General features: G+C 44.0%; 1 protein-coding gene across 2 annotated transcripts in view; it reads right to left on the reverse strand.

Moving 5' to 3' along the window:
- The window catches only part of RTN4IP1 (reticulon 4 interacting protein 1), a 33269-nt gene that overhangs the window by 1195 nt on the left and 12578 nt on the right, over positions 1–19496 (reverse strand). Inside the window, exons 5-8 of one of the 2 annotated variants that reach the window (XM_014573686.3) lie at positions 15232–15280; positions 13449–13585; positions 11899–12082; positions 8988–9080 (exon numbers count right to left, since the gene is read on the reverse strand). In XM_014573686.3, coding sequence (XP_014429172.3) covers positions 8988–9080; positions 11899–12082; positions 13449–13585; positions 15232–15280 — 463 coding nt within the window. The remainder of the gene's footprint in view (positions 1–8987; positions 9081–11898; positions 12083–13448; positions 13586–15231; positions 15281–19496) is intronic. The other variant, XM_075923956.2, reaches the window with a different exon arrangement.

Raw genomic sequence — 19496 nt, forward strand, 5'->3', positions numbered from 1 at the left:
TCTGCAGATGCAGATACCCACAAATACAAAGCAGATAAGTGCATTTTTGTAGGTTTCTATTTATAACACACTGTTGATAATCACAATTCTCCTTTGGGAGAACCTGTTCATTTGTCCCAATCTATCCAGCTGAATAATTAAGTTGATAAATACTCTCTCAAGCTACAATATTATTCAACTGCCTTGAAATACCAAAGGCATAATGCAGTAACCATAGAATCATAGAATAATAGGACTGGAAGGGACCTCGAGAGGTCATCAAGTCCAGCCCCCCGCCCTCAAGGCAGGACCAAGCTCCATCTACACCATCCCTGACAGATGTCTATCTAACCTGTTCTTAAATATCTCCAGAGAGGGAGATTCCACCACCTCCCTTGGCAATTTATTCCAATATTTGACCACCCTGACAGTTAGGAATTTTTTCCTAATGTCCAATCTAAGCCTCCCCTGCTGCACTTTAAGCCCATTACTCCTTGTCCTGTCCTCAGAAACCAAGAGGAACAAATTTTCTCCTGCCTCCTTGTGACACCCTTTTAGATATTTGAAAACCGCTATCATGTCCCCCCTTAATCTTCTTTTTTCCAAACTAAACAAGCCCAGTTCATGAAGCCTGGCTTCATAGGTCATGTTCTCTAAACCTTTAATCATTCTTGTCGCTCTTCTCTGTACCCTTTCCAATTTCTCCACATCGTTCTTGAAATGTGGCGCCCAGAACTGGACACAGTACTCCAGCTGAGGCCTAACTAGTGCAGAGTAGAGCGGCAGAATGACTTCACGAGTTTTGCTTACAACACACCTGTTGATACAACCTAGAATCATATTTGCTTTTTTTGCAACAGCATCACACTGTTGACTCATATTCAACTTGTGGTCCGCTATGACCCCTAGATCCCTTTCCGCCATGCTCCTTCCTAGACAGTCGCTTCCCATCTTGTATGTATGGAACTGATTGTTCCTTCCTAAGTGGAGCACTTTGCATTTCTCTTTATTAAACCTCATCCTGTTTACCTCTGACCATTTCTCTAACTTGCTAAGGTTATTTTGAATTATGTCCCTATCCTCCAAAGAAGTCGCAACCCCACCCAGTTTGGTATCATCTGCAAACTTAATAAGCGTACTCTCTATCCCAATATCTACATCATTGATGAAGATATTGAACAGTACGGGTCCCAAAACAGACCCTTGCGGAACTCCACTTGTTATCCCTTTCCAGCAGGATTTAGAACCGTTAACAACTCTCTGACTACGGTTATCCAGCCAATTATGCACCCACCTTATCGTGGCCCTATCTAAGTTATATTTGCCTAGTTTATCAATAAGAATATCATGCGAGACCGTATCAAATGCCTTACTAAAGTCTAGGTATATGACATCCACCGCTTCTCCCTTATCCACAAGGCTCGTTATCCTATCAAAGAAAGCTATCAGATTAGTTTGGCATGACTTGTTCTTCACAAACCCATGCTGGCTATTCCCTATCACTTTATTACCTTCCAAGTGTTTGCATATGATTTCCTTAATTACCTGCTCCATTATCTTCCCTGGGACAGACGTTAAACTGACCGGTCTGTAGTTTCCTGGGTTGTTCTTATTCCCCTTTTTATAGATGGGCACAATATTTGCCCTTTTCCAGTCTTCTGGAATCTCCCCTGTCTGCCATGATTTTTCAAAGATCATAGCTAAAGGCTCAGATACCTCCTCTATCAGCTCCTTGAGTATCCTGGGATGCATTTATGTAATATTTACATTTTATTTATGTAATAAAATAAGCAGTCTGCAAATTTCAAAAGCAGTGTCTCTTTTTCAAGGTTCCAAGCAAGCAGTCTCCCTTCCTCACCTCCACCTTTGTCAAACTGCAAAGGTTTTTTTGGAAACAGCCTGGGAACTGAGTGCATGACATCTACCAGCGAAGGGCTCCATCTTCCCAAGCAACATTTTGAAAACTGTCCACAGAATATATCTGTCCACTACTGCCAGCAGCTGCAATATTGCAGCTGAAAATCCCACTGTAAGGTCCTTCACTCCTTCCTCTGCATATTTTCGATGCATATTGTTGATATCAAACACCCTAGAACCATGGTGTCCGACACGCTACCACTAGCCACATGTAGCCGGTTGAGTGTGGCTAGTTCACTATAGCATGACACCACGGCTCTAGAGCAAATCCCAAATGCTGCAATAAGCCAGGACATTAGTAATCAAAACAAACTATTATGACAGAATAATCACCTGATTTTTTCACCTGTCACAATGCTTTTTGAGTCAGAGAAGTCAAATCAGCAATGCCAAGCAGAAGAGCCTACATAACTGGGGCTATGTCTAGACTGCCATGTTCAGGGAACATGTGTCCACTTTTTCAGAACAGTTTACAAAAAAGCAGGAGCGTTCTTTCGGCATCCCTGTATTCCTCATTTTATGAGGATTAAGGGATCTTCCGAAACACGAGGGTTTTCTGACATTTGGCCCCATGTAGATGGGCTAAATGTCAGAAAAGCGTCTTCTAAAAAAACAAGCGGAAAAGGGTACACAAATTGTGGGTCGCAATTTGTGCAACTTTTTAAAACACACACACACAAAAGTGTAGAACTTGGAAGAAAGGATCCAAAATAGTATATTTTGATTCTCTCCTAAAACCAGTGTGTTAATATATATTCGTTAGCTGCATCAAGTGTACATACTCTCGAGTGACAAAGTGGGTAAAGGCACTAGACCAAATTCTGGATGTTGACACACAAACTTTCAAGCTACTCCACGACCTGGCTCTGCATAGCTTGAAAACATCTCAGCATCTGAAGTAGGTCCAATAAAAGACATTATCTCATCTACCTTGTTTCTCTAATATCCTTTGACCATCAAAGCTACAAGCACACTGTATACCACACTCTGAAATGTAAGTTTTACCTGGCTGAACATGGGGAGCACCCCAATCTATGTGGTTCTTTGCAGTGGAATGGAGAAATGGCAGGAGGGGCCAGTCCGCTGCTGCACAGCACTCACTGCTACCTCATGATTGAAGCAATTCTGAGTTGAAGACAAACTTAGCTTGGCTGTGCTGGTCAGTGCTGCCCTAATGATCAACAGCATCATGGAGAGGGAGGTAAAGCAATGCGCTCTGAATGCAGTAATGTCTTTAACTGTGCTTATGGAGTGGCTCTACCACCTGCTGTGATTACTGGCAAGGGAGATGGAGTATCAACCAGCAACCATAGCAGTGGCGGTTCTCCATTGCTTTAGCACCAGCAATGAGGAGGGAAAGCAGGGAGCAGCAGCTGATTTGTACAGAGCATGGCTTAAGGAAGCCAAACTACCTATTGAAGTAACAAGATCTATTTTTGCTAAGCTTCAGTTTAAAACAAAACCAGGGTAGACTGTTCAGGAACACGAACGAACGAACGAACGAACGCGCGCGCGCGCACACACACACACACACACACACACACCCACACACACACACACACCCCCCCCCCCCACCCCTTAGCCCAGTGGGAGGGTGGCCTGTGGCAGGGTGAGCATATCAAAACAGTGATCAACCAAGGATGGAGCTCAGTTATGGGCCCTAGGTGGAATCACAGAAGAGCCATTTATGAGAAAAGGCGCAATAAGGATAATTCCAGACACCAACACTGGTTATACGAAGACTAAACAAAAAAAACCAAGACTGCTACCTGCCACAGGCCTAACACATATTTTGAACTACTTGTGATCACTTGTATCAGGTTATGGGCTATATCAACAACAGATCTATGTCTTAGAATCTCAATATGTTACATAATGTTCCTAGCACAACATTTTTAAATTGGGATTCAGAGGAACCCCTTCCCCCAGCCCAACCTGACTGAATACAAAACACCATGTGTGTCACTGCCACCAAATGCTCAGAGCTCATATGCTCCATTGTTAGAAACCTCTGGTCTGATTTAAACACTGGCCCTAGGCAATGTTCTAGAGACATAAATACTAAATTGATGATCCTGGCAATCTAAGGCATTAAAAACTGAATCTGGCCGGCTGATCAACCCATTGTCTGGATAACCTGAAAGGGCTGACCACCTCATAACACAATGAGTCATTCGACCCTTACCATAAACAACTGACTGAGATAAAATCTCTTCCTGTGAACTGGCAGGCCAGCTGGGGGGAGCCTCGCTGTTTGCTGAATACATGATATAAGTGGAGATTAATTGGATAATGCAAACACTGCTTATTTGCTGCCACACATCAGCCCCATGTCAGGGGCACTTACTTTGTTCAGGGAAAAGGGATTAAATACTAGAGGTTGGGGAGAGAAGGGATTACACACACCACTACAGAACTGTTTATCTGAGAGGGTTTGAATATACTCTTGCTCTCCAATCTTAATAATGCAGAATAATATGGATATGGGCTCATGGGACTGCATATAGAAGAAGGGTTGGTATGAGCTTTGCATGCCACTGGACAGGGATGCTTTGGATGGACTTATTGATAAGGGGCAAGAATAGGAGCAAGGTTTGAAGTGTCATGGTGATCCCGTGTAGACTCCCCCAGCTTTCCATCCTTTGCCTTCACGGTTCTCCATGGTTTCCTACCAGAATTGTTTTGGCTCTTACTGTGTGCTTACTTCATGCTACAGGAGAAAGCATGAGAAAAGGGCTTTACAAAATGTTCCTAGCGATTGCTTTTGGGCTCTTCAATGAGCTCTCTACATGTTTTAAATTGGACAGAGGACAGAGACGGGAAACCTATTTGCTGATGTTAAAAGAGTGAAATGTATCAAATCCAGCTCTGGAATCAACAGGCTATGACTGAAATACTGCATCAGCCATCTTCAAACTGTTGGCCAATATGAATTCTTCCTTGCGGGTCTGTATTTCTCTGGTAAGAGAGGTGCAGTGGCCCCTTCAGTTGTGAGGAGGACAGAAGAGCCTAAAGTCTGCAGTCCTTACTCAGGTAAAACTCCCTAATTGCTTTGAGCAAGAACTGAAGAATCAAACCCCAAAAGCATATAGCAATGGTTCTCTTCTGGGTTTCCATTGCACCCAGCACACTGATCCTGAGTAGAACTTTAGGGACAAATATAAATATTGACTATTAATAACACACGGCATACAAATATGCACGCTTATCCACAAACTTTACGCAATATGTATTTTAGGTTCAAATACACACAATAATTCTGAGACGCGCAAGAATGATTGTATTTAGCTCAAAGGCACTTGTTCTGTGGAAAGGGCCAAATTTCATTTGCAATTATGGTTCATGAGCCAAGGTATAAATGGTAGGACTCAATATTCCCCTCCCTCCATCCACAGTGAATCTCCCCTTATGTCACTGAGAAGTTTGCACAAAGATCATTAGTAGATTTGGCTTTGATATTACCTCTAAAAATTTCATTTTTGACACTTCATTGTCACTAAGTGGACAACAGGCTCACCTTCAGCAACACCACTATTTCTGCCTTTTGTTTCTCTTCCTTCCCCAGCCTCCTTTCTGTTTCCCTCTTCCGTGCCTTTGTTTTTCTCCTTTCTTGTGTCTGCATTTCCTTCCCTGCTGCATCTCTCAAGTCCCACCTTCCATGGCCTTCACTCCCACCCCCTTTACCACTGAAATGATATGCAATGAAATAGTTAATGCTGATACTTAATATGTCATCAATAGGCTCTAGACTTAGCATCACAGTGAGATTAACGGGAGAAGAAAGGTCACACCTCTTGTAGGCAGGGTTTGAAACTACTGGCAGACTCAAATATGGCACTGGCTGGCAGTGATTACTCGGGTCAAGTATACAAGGGTAACTTTTGAACCCAAAAGGCTAGTGACAGGGTTTTTCTTCTTAATGAACCCATAGAATCTCCACAATATGAATATTATGTGCACAAAAATACATCCAGCAGTTTGACTTCTCTTGCCTTGATCTTAAGTGACTACCTAATTTCAAACATACCTAAGAAAAAATTTTAAAAAATTAAATATGAATACATGCAGAAAGGGACAATGGTCTGGAAGTGAAGACCCAGAAATGGGGCAGGCAAGTTTTGGATTCTGTTCCCAAACTTTACCATGGATTTCTTATGAGAACCTAGCTCAGTAACAAACCGTTCTCTGCCTTACTTTCTCCATTTGTAATATGGCAATAATATTAAGGGGTCGTATGAATAAATAAAGTGAATAAGGAAAAGTTATTTACTTATTCCCACAATATAAGAACTAGGGGTCACCAAATGAAATTAATAGGCAGCAGGTTTAAAATGAACAAAAGGAAGTTTTTCTTCACTTAGCGCATAGTCAGCCTCTAGAACGCCTTGCCAGAGAATGTGGTCAAGGCTAGGACTTTAACAAGATTAAAAAAAAAAAAAAAACCACACCACCTACCTACACGCTAAATAGATTCATGGAGGTTAGGTTCATCAATGGCTAAAAGGATGGGTAAGAATAGTATCCCTAGCCTCTGTTTCTCTGGAGGTGGGCGACAGGGGAAGGATCACATGACAATTACCTGTTGAGTTCCCTCCCTCTGGGGCATTTGGTATTGGCCACTGTCGACAGACAGGATATTGGGCTAGATGGATCTTTGGTCTGACCCAGTATGGCCATTCTTATGTTTCTAATGTAGATTTATTTTGACAATCTATTTTTAAGGTGTCACAGGACATCTCATCATTTTTGAAGATACAGACCAACACAGCTACCCCTCTGATAATGATAACAGTATCTAATTCACAAGGTGACACAAATGAGTTATGCAAAGACACACACAATTGCTACTCTTTTGGTATCTTTTAAAGAATTCAAAAGAGCCATATTATGTTTCTGCAAACAATACTGAATACCTGCTCCTGTCTGACTGCAGTTTTCTATAGCCCCGGGATATATGATTAATATAATCCTGACAGCTGAATCCAAGTGAATCCAGTAATGTTTGGGGGTTTAAATTCCCAAATACAACCTGTTCATCATTAACAGGATCAGCTGGAGCAGTTTCCAGCACAGTGAGAACAAGAGATGAGCCAGCCCAGGAATTCTTTGGGCTTGCCTTAGTAAGCAAGCTAGCTTTATCCAGCTCACTTTATTCACCCACATTAAACACACTGGACTATGCAGAGAAATGATCTAAACCAGGAGCGGGCAAACTACAGCCCATGGGCTGCATTCGGCCTGTTGGATCTTTTAATCCAGTCCTCAAGCTTCCTATGGACAGTGGGATTGGGGGCTTCTTTCGCTCTGCTCCACAAGGTTTCCAGAAGCAGGGCAGCCCAGGTTCTCCACACGCTGCCCTGGACCCAAATGCCAGCTCTGCAGCTTTCACTGGCCAAGAGCCACGGTCAATGGGAACTGCAGTGATGGTACCCTATGGATGAGGCAGCACACAGAGTTACATAGTCCCACCTCCATGTGGGAGCCAGAGAAAGGCAGGCCACCACTTCCAGGAGCCGTTTCAGGTAAGCCCCATCCAAATCCTGTGTCCTGAGCCTCCTCCTATGTCCCAATCCACTTCCCCAGCCCTGGTCCATCTCCTTCCCTGCAAGCTCTCAATCCCAGTCTGGCGTACCCTCCTGCACCCCTGTGCCTTCCACCCTCTGAACCCCTCAGTCTTAGCCTGAAACACCCTCTGGCACCCTGAACGCCTCATTTCTGGCTCCACCCCAAAGCCTGTACTCAGGCCAGAGCCTTAATCTCCTCCTGGCCCCCAGCCTCCAATTTCATGAGCATTCATGGCCCATCTCAGTATGGAAATTGCATGATGTGGCCCGAGGGCCACAAAGTTTGCCCACCCTTCCTCTTTAAATTGGTTAGAGAAGTGGGCTACTTCCCTTGAACTTTCTAGTCTCGAATCAGGCAGTGGAAGCTTTTCTGCATTGTGTCACACTCCACTGTCACATGTGCCATTAGTTTAATCTGACTGGTGTTATAAATCCCACACAAACAAGGGAGAGATGTTTGTGAAGCTGTATCTCCTATTTATGCTTCCCCCTCTCCTGCTGGAAGAAAGCAAACTCAAGAAAATGTCTCCACTAGAGGACCTGCTGCAGGGTTTCCACACTTCTAGGGGCAAGGGTTGAGAAAACAAAACACCACACCAGGTTCAGAAGCTATTTGGTTCACCAACCTTCCCTGCTCTCCTGTAGCAACTTTTATTAAAATGTAGGTGTTTTTAGCCATAGCTATTTTTAGTAAATCTAGGTGTATTCTCCCCTTTCACTCCTCCCACACCAAGACAAGATCCCTGAAAGTCAGTGTTGATTAACCACAGAATACACAATTACACCAAGCTAAGCACCTCATCTCCCAGCATGGGGAGAAAGAAGGGAGACTAATTACACTGTCAGGAGGAGCCTCCCCGTCCTCTCTTGCAGACCATTTGTAACAAGCTCTTCAACATGGAAAAATTGGGAAAGCAATAGTACGCCTCTTTCATTGTGCCCCTTTTCGGATTCCACTGTGGAAAGTTTCAGACAACTGGTCACCTAAAAGCCCGCGGATCCTGATGAAATTATGTGAAAGTTTCAGTGAATTTTACACTCCTAATAAGAGAAATAATTACATGAAAGATTCCCCACACCACTCTGCTAAAACATGTCAGCCATGACCAGAAAGACCCTAAATCTTCTAGCACTGCACAAGTCTGGGGGAGTCAGGGTATACAGATAGAAGAAGCAGTCAAGTTTATTTCAACTGGAGAAGCAAACCAGGTGTCTCTACTATCCCAACACCCCTTTTTCATTGTCACTGTCAGAGTTCAGGCTAAGCAATTACTACCAGTGGCAAAAATCACCCAGTTTCCCAGTTAAGTGTTACGTCTGAAAAGAGGGGAGTATCCTATTAACAACCCAGTAGGAAACACCAATGTGTACATTCTACATACTGGGGAGAGAACTAAATGAGCAAAAATTAACACTTTCACTAAAAAACTTGTAATGTTTTATTCCTTGTGAATTATACCCTGTTAAGCCAGAACAGCATTTATTTCAGCAATAATACAGCGGGTTAAATTACTGATTCTAACATACCTTTCCTGAATCAACCAGTTCTGTTATTTCATCCAAAGATTGGCCACTCGGTGTGAAAAATGCCCATCGATAATGGACTCCTTTACAGAGATGCTGAAATAGACAGATCACACACACACACACAAGGAATTACAGAAGAAACTCAAAATGTGAACTCAACATTTAAACAAGGCAGTCAGAGCCCAGAAAGATACCTTACGAAAAATGTGGGAAATATTTTCTGGTATCTAAATGTCATGGAAGCATAGGAACTTTTGTATATACACAGATGTTGCACTGTCACAATAAGATCACAGAGAAATCTAGTATCCAACTGTACAAATTAGCTAGTTGTGATGTATAGATAAAGGTTTCTAACTTGCATAAGAAACAAATGTTTATGTGTGCACACACGCAAAAACTGAATACAACCTGAATTCTGCTGGGGATTCAGAGACTTTCACATCTAAGTAATCCGTTCAAATCCAGCACAGGGTGATGATGGCAGAAAATCATTACTGACTGATGACTAAGTTGGTGGCCCATCTGAAGCATGCGGGTGTTGTCAGTTCAGCTCTAAGCAGAAAGGCATATTCATGCACTGTCACACAGTGGCAGTGGCCATGGCTAAGAACCAAGTCGACCTCAGACACAGAGTTGAGGCATATTAGGGGAGCGATGTGAAAAAAGTTAACATTGCTGCTCCACATCACGCTCCATGAAGAGCCAGCCACCTTCCATCTCTGAAGCTTCAGTCTAACGTCATTCACAACTGTTAAATTAACTGAATTATCTACTATACATGTGAGAGAGTTTATCTGTTTAAGTGAGTGAGTCTGTTTAAGTGAGAGTCTGTCTGCTCAAGAACTCCTCCCAAACAGTAACCACCACATTTGATATGCAGTTTCCTTTTATCATACGTTAAAGCAAAGTCAGGGTTTGGTTGTGCCAGGACAATGGGACGTGCCTGGCATGGGATTGTTTATCATAACATGGAAAGGGAAACAGCTGCGAGCAGCAACCGTGATACTGTGTAACACCACAAGGAGGCAGCAAAGGGCTAGGTTCAGACTGGGACAGCTAACACTCCATTGGGCCAGCAGAGGGTAGGGGTGCAAGTAAGTTTCTCACCTGCTGCCTGGACAGCACAGACCCTGCCATGGCCAACCTTGGGGAGTCAGCCCCCTCACAAGCTAGCACAGCCTCCCTGCTGCAGTCAGACCCGAGGAGCCAAGCCCCTACCCCGGCCAGCACAGCCCCACTGCAGCCAGTCCTGAGGACCTACTGCTTGGCCCCGCCATGGTCAGCCCTGAGGACCTGCCACCCAGCTACCATGGCCCCCACTGCACATCGCCCTGACTCCCTGACACCCGGTCACTGTGGCCTCTTCTGGCTCCTGCACCTCCCAGAGCCCCAGCTCTGAGCCCCTCCTCACCTCCAAACCTGACTCCAGCACTCCCACACAACCTCCTGCCCTGACACCCTCCTCATACCAACCCTGACTCTTACACTCCTCCAGCCCCTCTGCTGAGCCCCTCCCCCCCATACCTGACTCCTGAACCCCCTCACACCTCCAACCCTCTGCCCTGAAAGATCTGATCAATGCCAGGTAAATCTAGTATTAAATATATATAGAAAGTAAACTATATTATACACACACAAATATATGCAGTCTTATACATATAATGTGGGTTCTGCAGTCAAGTCAGCTTTCTCTAGCTCAACTTCATTGACAGGGATATAGATTCTGCAGGCAACTTTTTATTCTTGGATACACCATGCAAAGACAGAACTGAAAGATTTGCTGAAAAAAGTGGTGCCATTTTTAAAAGCTTCATTTTAAAAGCTGACAGATAGGGGACTTACTCCTATCAATTTTTCTAGGGGAAAAAGGTACAAAAAGGGATTTTGATTCAAGATCTCACATTAAACCATGCAAGTCAAACTCCCATTGACTTCAATGGGGCCTGGATTTCATCTGTTGCATTTACTGTGATCATAACAACAGGAATTAATATAAAAAAATACAGTAAACTTCCGATAATCCGGCACCTTTAGGACCCAGGGGGTGCCAGATTATCAGATATGCCGGACTATCAGAAGGGGGGGCTATGAGGGGTCTGGAGTGGGGTGGGAGGGGATGCCACCCCAGGCCCCTCATAGCCCCCTCTTACGATAGTCAGGCTCTGCCCCAGGAGTCCCTGATTCAGCTGCTGCTGGTCAATTTCAGCAGCAGCTGAATCGGGGATGCCTGCAATAAAGCAGCTGGTGCTGTCGGGTTGGTCCCGCAGCGCCGAGGGGCGGCACTATGGCACCAACCCAGCAGCACTCCAGCTGCTGTTGGGGACGCCTGGGACAAAGCAGCTGGGGTACTGCCCGGTTGGTCCCGTAGCGCTGCCCCTCGGGGCTGCGGGACCAACCCGGCAGCACCCCAGCTGCTCTTGGGGACGCCTGGGGCAGAGCAGCTGGAGTGCTGCCGGGTTGGTCCCGCAGCGCCAAAGGACGGCGATGCGGGACCAACCCGGCAGGACCCCAGCTGCTCTACCCCAGGGGTCCACGATTCAGCTGCTGGTCAGTTTCAGCAGCAGCTGAATGGGGGAAGCCTGTCCGGCTGCCCCAGCACTTCTGGGTTCCTGATGGTGCCGGACCATCAGGAGTCCCGGAACATTGGATGCCGGACTAATGGAGTTTTACTATAGAATGAAAAAAAATCACAACTCAGAGGCACTCAAAACACTCCCACACCAGCCAGACAAGATACCAGTATCACTCAACTATCACCAACCCAACACAGCTGGGAGAGCATGAACAAGCCTAACGAAGCATACAGGAATCAGGCAAAAAAACAAAAACAAAACCATCTGTACCAGGAGTCTGACTACATCTAAAGACCTTATTACAAAAAGTTAAAGTATCCATTTTGTTACTGTACCTTTACAGCTTTGGTTCCAATGGTAACTCCTGTTTGTAGCATGCCATCAGCTACTCCAAGTCTGTCTACATTCAGTAGAAAGGGTGTAACCAAGGTAACGTATGTGGCTCCTGACCATTTCTTGAGGAAATTTGGAGACCAATTTTCTGTGGCTCCACCAACATTATCCAGGATGAAATCAAACCTGGAAACAGGGGAAATGTGTTTGGAAAGCACATCGCGATCAACGGGTTGGTGACCACGGACTTAGAGCTTATTTTCAGGCCTGCTATAGGGACACTGAAAACAGTATCCAAATAAGCTTTTGAAACCCTGTGAGAGGTATGCAAACACGGTTCATTTTACAGGTAGGGAAACTGAGGCACAGAGCAATTAAGTCTGAAGAAGAGCTCTGTGTAGCTTTCCAACATAAATTGGTCTAATAAATGATATTCCCTCATCCACCTTGTCTTTCATTAATGTTTATGTGTTTTGAGATCCTTGAAGGGAAGCTGATATAGTTATGGAAATCATTACAGAGCTGGGTTAAAATGAGTGTCTCTCTTCCCCACTGATTTAACCTATTTTTCTGGACTTAATCCTGCAGAGCAGGTATTTATGACACTTCACAGAGGGGAAAGAAGGGACCTTGCTTTAGAACTGGGCTACTCAATGTTGGAAGCCCTGGGGGCCACAACGATACTCACAGCACATGCCAAGGGACGGAACTTAAGTGTGATTGCATATACGTGCAAATAGCTTCTTTCACACTGATGGGCAATCTTTCATACAAAGATTAAAGAAAGACTACACAACACATAGGCCCCATTTAAATCAGTTCTGCTGATATTAATAAAATGCAGTATTTACCTGATTTCCACCCATATGACAGCACTTTTAATAAGCAATGACAGTCCAGGAATTTAACTACTAAAACGCATCTCAACAGAAGGCCATTCTATTGACTATTTTTTTTGTTTTGGCTCCCAACCGTGGGCTGCATGTTGAGCCCTGTGTAAAGCCAAACCACGCCACCAACCACAAACAAATGGGCCACAGGTTGAGTAGCCCTGCTTTAGAAAGCAAGGCTTTGCAGACTGAAAGACTCAAAATGCCAGAGGCTAGTCCATATTAATTTAGCATTTGAGCAACCCAAAAGGTACATGCAACTGAGCCTGCTTGCTGTCTATGGGCACGTCTAGACTACGTTTTTCTTTCGAAAGGAGATATGCAAATTTGGTGCAAATTTACATATCGTCTTCCGAGTGCTTTTTTGAAAGAGGTTTTTTTGAAAAAGCAAGCAGTCTAGAAGCAGTTCTAACAAAAACCACCTTTTTTCGAAAGAACCCTTCTTCCTCAAAAGATGAGGTTTACAGCGTTCTTTCAAAAAACGGGAGGGAGGAGGTTTGAAAGGACCACATCTAGATGGCTTGCTTTTTCGAAAAAGCGATCGGAAGAAGATATGCAAATAGCACTGAATCTGCATATCTTCTTTCAAAAGAAAAACGTAGTATAGACGAGCCCATAGTCCATACTGTATTATATAAATACTTAACTATATTAGTACATACAATGGTAACATTTTCAGTTGCTCTGCTACATCTCCAGATTTGTAATCAATCACATGATCTGCTCCAAGCTTTTTCACCAGGGTACTGGCATCCTGAGAACAAACTGCTGTCACGTGACCACCCCAAGCTTTCATTAACTATAAAAAAAAAAATTAAGACTTCAAAATTATTTAAACAGAGAAAACACTCAAGACCACCAATATCTCATTATCAACAGATTCCAAATAAACATTTGCAACAGAGTGGGAGCTGACTGCTTAAGTATGCACCTGGCTTCTAATTTACAAAATGCAAGGTGGAGAAAAATCAATGATTTTTTAAAAAATATTGTAATCAGATTTGTAATTCAAATAGATGTTTTTACTTTCTTAATAATAAAATGCTTTTCTTTTTAAAAGTAAACCTGTTTAAAATAAAAACATTTTGTACTAAATTCAGATAAGTTGTAAAGTTGCCTTTTAACGTTTAAATAAAAAAAAGCATGCTGACTCCCTCACCCTCTATCACAAACTGAGTTAAAGGCTCTTCTTCTAGCTAAAGAGGATAGGGGTGGGGGGGTAAGAAAGGGGGAAATCTAGTTCTTGACCTTAAGCTTTGTAAATACATCAGAAAAGGTCATGAACTCTAAAGACTTGTTTTATTTAAGAAAAATAAGATGTATATGCTATTTTGTATGTTAAATTAAATCCCAGTTACTATTCTAATGCAGCTCATCACAAATCCCAAGCAAAAATTTTAATATCTAGTAAATAAGCAATATATCATTCACCATTTTCTAACATACTAAAAATAAACAATAAGAATCTATACAATAAGAATCTGATAGAGGCAGCCGGGGAGGAGGGGGGAAATTGACTAGTCTATTGTCCCATAAGCATTTGCTAGTCGACTAGTCCTTAACATCCTTAGTTCTAGGCTGGGGCAGGAGTGTGGGATGCAGGGTCAGGGAAAGAATTGTGCCATAGTTGTGAGTGCAGTGCTGATGGCAGGGACAGCGCACACAGCTGCCTTGCCTCTGCCCAGGGAGTGCACAGACTGCACTAGCAGTGGGCCACTTCCGCAAGTGGCATAAGGTCACAGAAGGCAGGCAGCCTGCCTGAGCCTTGCCGCACTGCTGGACTTTTAGTTTTTTCAGAAATTCAGGGTTTTTTCAGGAAAATGCTGCCTGCAATGGGGCAGCCAAAGAGCCACGTGCAGTTCTGGAGCCGGAGGTTGCCAACCTCTAGGCTGAGATAACCAAATACGGTAAAACCTGTGTTATCTGGCACTCCTGGGAATTAGGGCGTGCCGATAACCTAAAAATTCTGGACACGGGAGCCTTGCGGGGGCTGGGATGTGGCCTGCTAGTGGGGGCCACGAGCCACTGGGGGGGGGGGGGAAGATACGGCCTAGTATGGGGGGGTGGGATGCAGAGATGGCCTGCCGGGGGAGCCAGGAGCGGAGATGCTTGCTGCTTGCTTCCAGCTGACATTTGCCCCTCCCCCAGGTACGTGCTGCACGCTCATCTGAGAAGTGGCCCGGAACTTAAAGGGCCAGTTCCTCCTCCTTTTTTTTTGCTCTTCCCAGAGTCAGAAATTTGACAATTTCTACAGTTTTCCGGATAGCGCAGGTTTTACTGTAGATGGAATGATAAAACTCAAAACAATTCTCTTATCTTCGGGCTTGCACTGAGATCTTTCAATAGCTTGCTAATTCACCACAAACTGCCCCACATCCTCTTTCTCAAACTTAATCACAGGGTACTTTTATAAGGACTAATATAGGGCTTATTGTAATACATCACCTGGATAGCAAAGGTACCAACTCCACCTGAAGCGCCGAAGATTAATATTCTGTAAATCAAGAACATTTCCCGTTGATTAAAACTGACTGCATACCAAGACAATTTCATCATGTTAGAATCCACATGAACAAAACTAAAGAAATAGCCAATATACACAAAGATTCCTTGATGATCTTTATACGTGAGGGGAGAGTATAATAACACAGAGAGGAATATTAATGTAAAAGAGAAGTGGTAGCTAGAACACTATGGCTATGATTAATCCAGCATTGCAGCAGCCATAACAAATACATATCGTTATATTTTAGAGGAGGTGCCAAAGTGTTATAAAAGTCAAAAATTTTAATAATATTCTACTTTCCTGTTTCTTATAGATCTCAGATACTAGGCTATGTGAAATTAACAGCTGTTTCTCTTTCAAAATTGGTGCTTTGAACAGTTAACCTTTCAGATAACTAAAAATGAGAGGTAACACTGTTGACTTCTATGCCAAGACTACTATCTTCCAGTACAAACAGACAGCTCTTGGCCTTGCTCATATGAGTTTTCCAATAACCAGCGGTGGTACCATAGGCCAATAATATATTTTAATCAAAAGACAACTTAGAGAAAACACTATATCCACCCTTTCTCCCAAAAAGAACTGAGTAAGTGTAGCACGTCGTAAACTTGGACTTCTTGCACCAAATGTGCACAGGGCTTTGTGCTGTGATATTTACTTAACAGAAAAATCAATTGTCAATTAGAGATGTGAACACGTACCTGGTTACAAGATTAACTGATGAGCCAGGGCTCATCAGTTAATCCTAACGGATACATGCAGTCCCCTGTCCCTCTGTATCAGAGGCAGGGGGGAAGGCAGGAGCCAGTGCATATGGGGAATTGGCTTTTAAGCTGGCTCTCCTCCCTCCCCCCACCCCGCCTCTGATACAGCGGAGTGAAGCGAGAGATAGGAGCCAGCACATACCGAGAGCCAGCTTTCTATCTCTCCTCCACCCCTGCTCACAGAGGCAGCAGCATGGGGAGCACAGGCGGGGACCAGTGCTAATGAGGTATCAGCTAAAAAGCTGGCTTCCCCGAAAACTGGCTCCCATGGAGCTGCCTTTCCCTCCCCCCCCACCCCAAGCTGCTGCCTCATATAGAGAGGCAGCAGCAGCATTGGGGAGGGGAGCACAGGCAGGAGCCAGTGCTCACGAGGAGATGGCCTAAAAGCCAGCACCTCACAAGCACTGGCTCCCGCCTGCCACCCCCCTCCCACCTCATGTAAACACTGTAAATTTCAGTGGTTACAGGATTACAAAAATAAATGCATTTTATCACTCTATTGTCAATGTAAATTTAAGAGAAAATATTTGTTTAAAGAGGTGGTCCACGGACGCTGATGGACCAAAGAGCCCCAGGAGCAGGAGTCAGCCAAGAGAACATGGGGTTTGCGGAGTCCATGCTGGGCTAGCTGCAGCTAGGCAGGGAAAGCCTGGTGTCAGCAGGGCCAGGCAGCATTAGGGAGTCTCCCTGTTGCCAGGAAATCCCAGTGTCAGTGAGGTCAGGTGGCTGGAGAGCCCGACAGTGGGATCCGTGACAGCCGGGGACCCCCGAAACTCACCTGGCAGCAGCAGGGCTGGGATGGCTAGGGAGCCCTGACTGGAAAATCCCCAGCAGCAGCAGGATCAGGCAGTGGCTCAGGAGCTCCAGCTGGGGAAACCCGGCAGTGGGGCCAGCAGTAGCCAGAGAGTCCCGGCCCCAGCAAGGGAACCCCAGCATCAGTGGGGCCAAGTGGCATCAAGGAGCCTCCACCCCTACCGGGGATATCCTGGTGTCAGTGGGGTCAGGTGGCTGGAGAGCCCCGGCAGCAGGGCCAGCAAACCCCTGGAAATCCTCACTGGCAGCGGGCAGACCACAGCAGCAGGGCCACAAGCGGCTTGGTGTTGGGAAACCCTGAGCAACCACCAAAGGTAGCAGGACTGGTGGTGATCAGGTAGCCCTGGCTGGAGGAACCTCCTTGCAACAAGGCAAGGAGCCTTGGCCAGGTCAATGTTAGTGGGGCGGCAAGAGGGCAGGGAGAGGAGCCATCAGTGGGGCAGCCGGCAGGGGAACTTTGACCTTCCCTGGCAATTCCCTGGTCTGGGACAGCTCAGGTCCCGAGGGTGCCCGTCCAGGGAGGTCCAACTTGTATCATCAAGCAAAGGTTATTTCTAATTTAAATCCTCTCACCATGCTATGAAAAAAATGCTTTTGCAATTCAAGATCGTAGTACTGCATACCGTCTGGATGTTGGATTCAACATATTGGTTTAAAAAAAAAACCAGACACATACTTTTGCCATCAAACACTTTGCCAGTTTTCTTCCGAACTTAAAATTTACTATTTTCTTACTAAGCTTTTGGAGAAAGCTACAACCAAACGATTGAAAATTCATCTTTTGAACTGTGGCCAAAGTAAACTATTTCAGTGAAAGTTTGGAACAGCTTTGATGAGAGTTATCTTTTTATTCTAAAAAGACTTTAGAATACATGGGTCTTCCTCAGGCCCTATCAGAATGGGGTCCACAAGAAAGCAGAAAATACATACAGGTCCATTATCTGTCTACCAGAATACAAAATGAGTTTATTGAGCTGTGTGGGACTTTTGTGCAAACAACAGTTCTTAAAGAGATACAACATACGAAGTACTTTTCAATGATTATTGATGCAACTCCAGACTGTGCTCAAAGAGCAGATAACCTTGTTTGTTTGAGATGTTACAATTGCAAGAAGTTCAAAAGTTTCAACTGAAGAAGGATTCATTTTGTGCGGTAATTTCACAAAAAAACCCTGAAAAAGTAATCACCACTCATGTATTAGAAATTCTGACAGGCTTCAAATTAAATTTTGAAGTCTGTATTGGCCAAGTCTATGACAATATGGCTGGGAAGGACAACGAAGTACAAGCAGTCCTTGAACAAAAACCAAATTGTATTTTCTCCAGTTGTGGCAACCACACACTAAATCTTGTTGGCGATGATTGCGCTGAATCATTTAAGGAAGCAATCACATACAGTACTTTGAAACAATCCAGCAATTACATAGCCTCTTCAGTAGCAGTCCTCAAAAGTGGGAAATTCTGAAGCAGCATCTGCCCGTTTCCCTTCATGGCATGTCAACGAGATTGTCAGCACAAATTGATGGCATTAAACCAATTGCACACCATTTGGACTCTATGAGAAAGGCTTTAAATGAGCTTGAATTATTTACTCTGACAGCACAGGCTCACACTAGGGGTACGTCTAGACTATATGCCTCTGTCGCCAGAGGCATGTAGATTAGGCTACCAGGCATAGGAAAATGAAGCGGCGATTTAAATAATCGCCGCTTCATTTAAATTTACATGGCTGCCGCGCTGAGCCAACAAACAGCTGATCAGCTGTTTGTCGGCTCAGCGCAGCAGCCATGTAAATTTAAATGAAGCGGCGATTATTTAAATCGCCGCTTCATTTTCCTATGCCTGGTAGCCTAATCTACATGCCTCTGTCAACAGAGGCATGTAGTCTAGATGTACCCTGAGCTTAAGTCAATTCAGAAGTATATTTCCAAATGTAAATGCATTTTAATGTCATCCATATAGCTGAATCTGCTAAAAATGATCCACGTTACTAACCTTGTACTGGAAGCATGCAATGCTACACTAGATGTTAAGAAGGATAACATCGAATGACTTCTTAAATATATTCAAACAATCTGTGATCAGTGGGACGCAATCCTTCTGAGTCCAAATCAGTAGCACAGGGTATTGACATGTCATCTGAATTTTCTACCAATCACAGCCTAACATCTCAATCTAATGCAGAAAGAAACTATCAGGTCAATTTTTTTTTGTTTTTTGTTATTACTGACTCCATCAAATCTGGTCTTACATCTTGATTTGAGTCACTGCAACAAATTGTACCCTTTTTTCTATTCCTTTGGGAGTTCAGACAACTAAGTGCTGAATCTCAATGTATACATTCCACTAACTTTAAATTGAGCTGCAAGTCAAAAGAATGCGTCAAGAAATATTCAAATCTCAGTTTGTCAACTGTATTTCCTAATTATGTATTCTATTATGTATTTTTGTCAATCTCCCTGCATCCATGGCATCAGGTGAAATTACATTTAACGTGTTAAAACAAGCAAAGAACTATCATCATTCTACAATGGGACAAGAGTGTTTGGATGGGCTCACAATGCTTAACATTAACACTGATGTTGCACGCAAATTAGACTTTTCTTCAATTATAAACGAGTTTGCAT

This window comes from Pelodiscus sinensis, chromosome 3 (genome assembly GCF_052426305.1).
Source record: "Pelodiscus sinensis isolate ZL-2025 chromosome 3, ASM5242630v1, whole genome shotgun sequence".
In the NCBI taxonomy this organism is placed as follows: Eukaryota; Metazoa; Chordata; order Testudines; family Trionychidae; genus Pelodiscus; species Pelodiscus sinensis.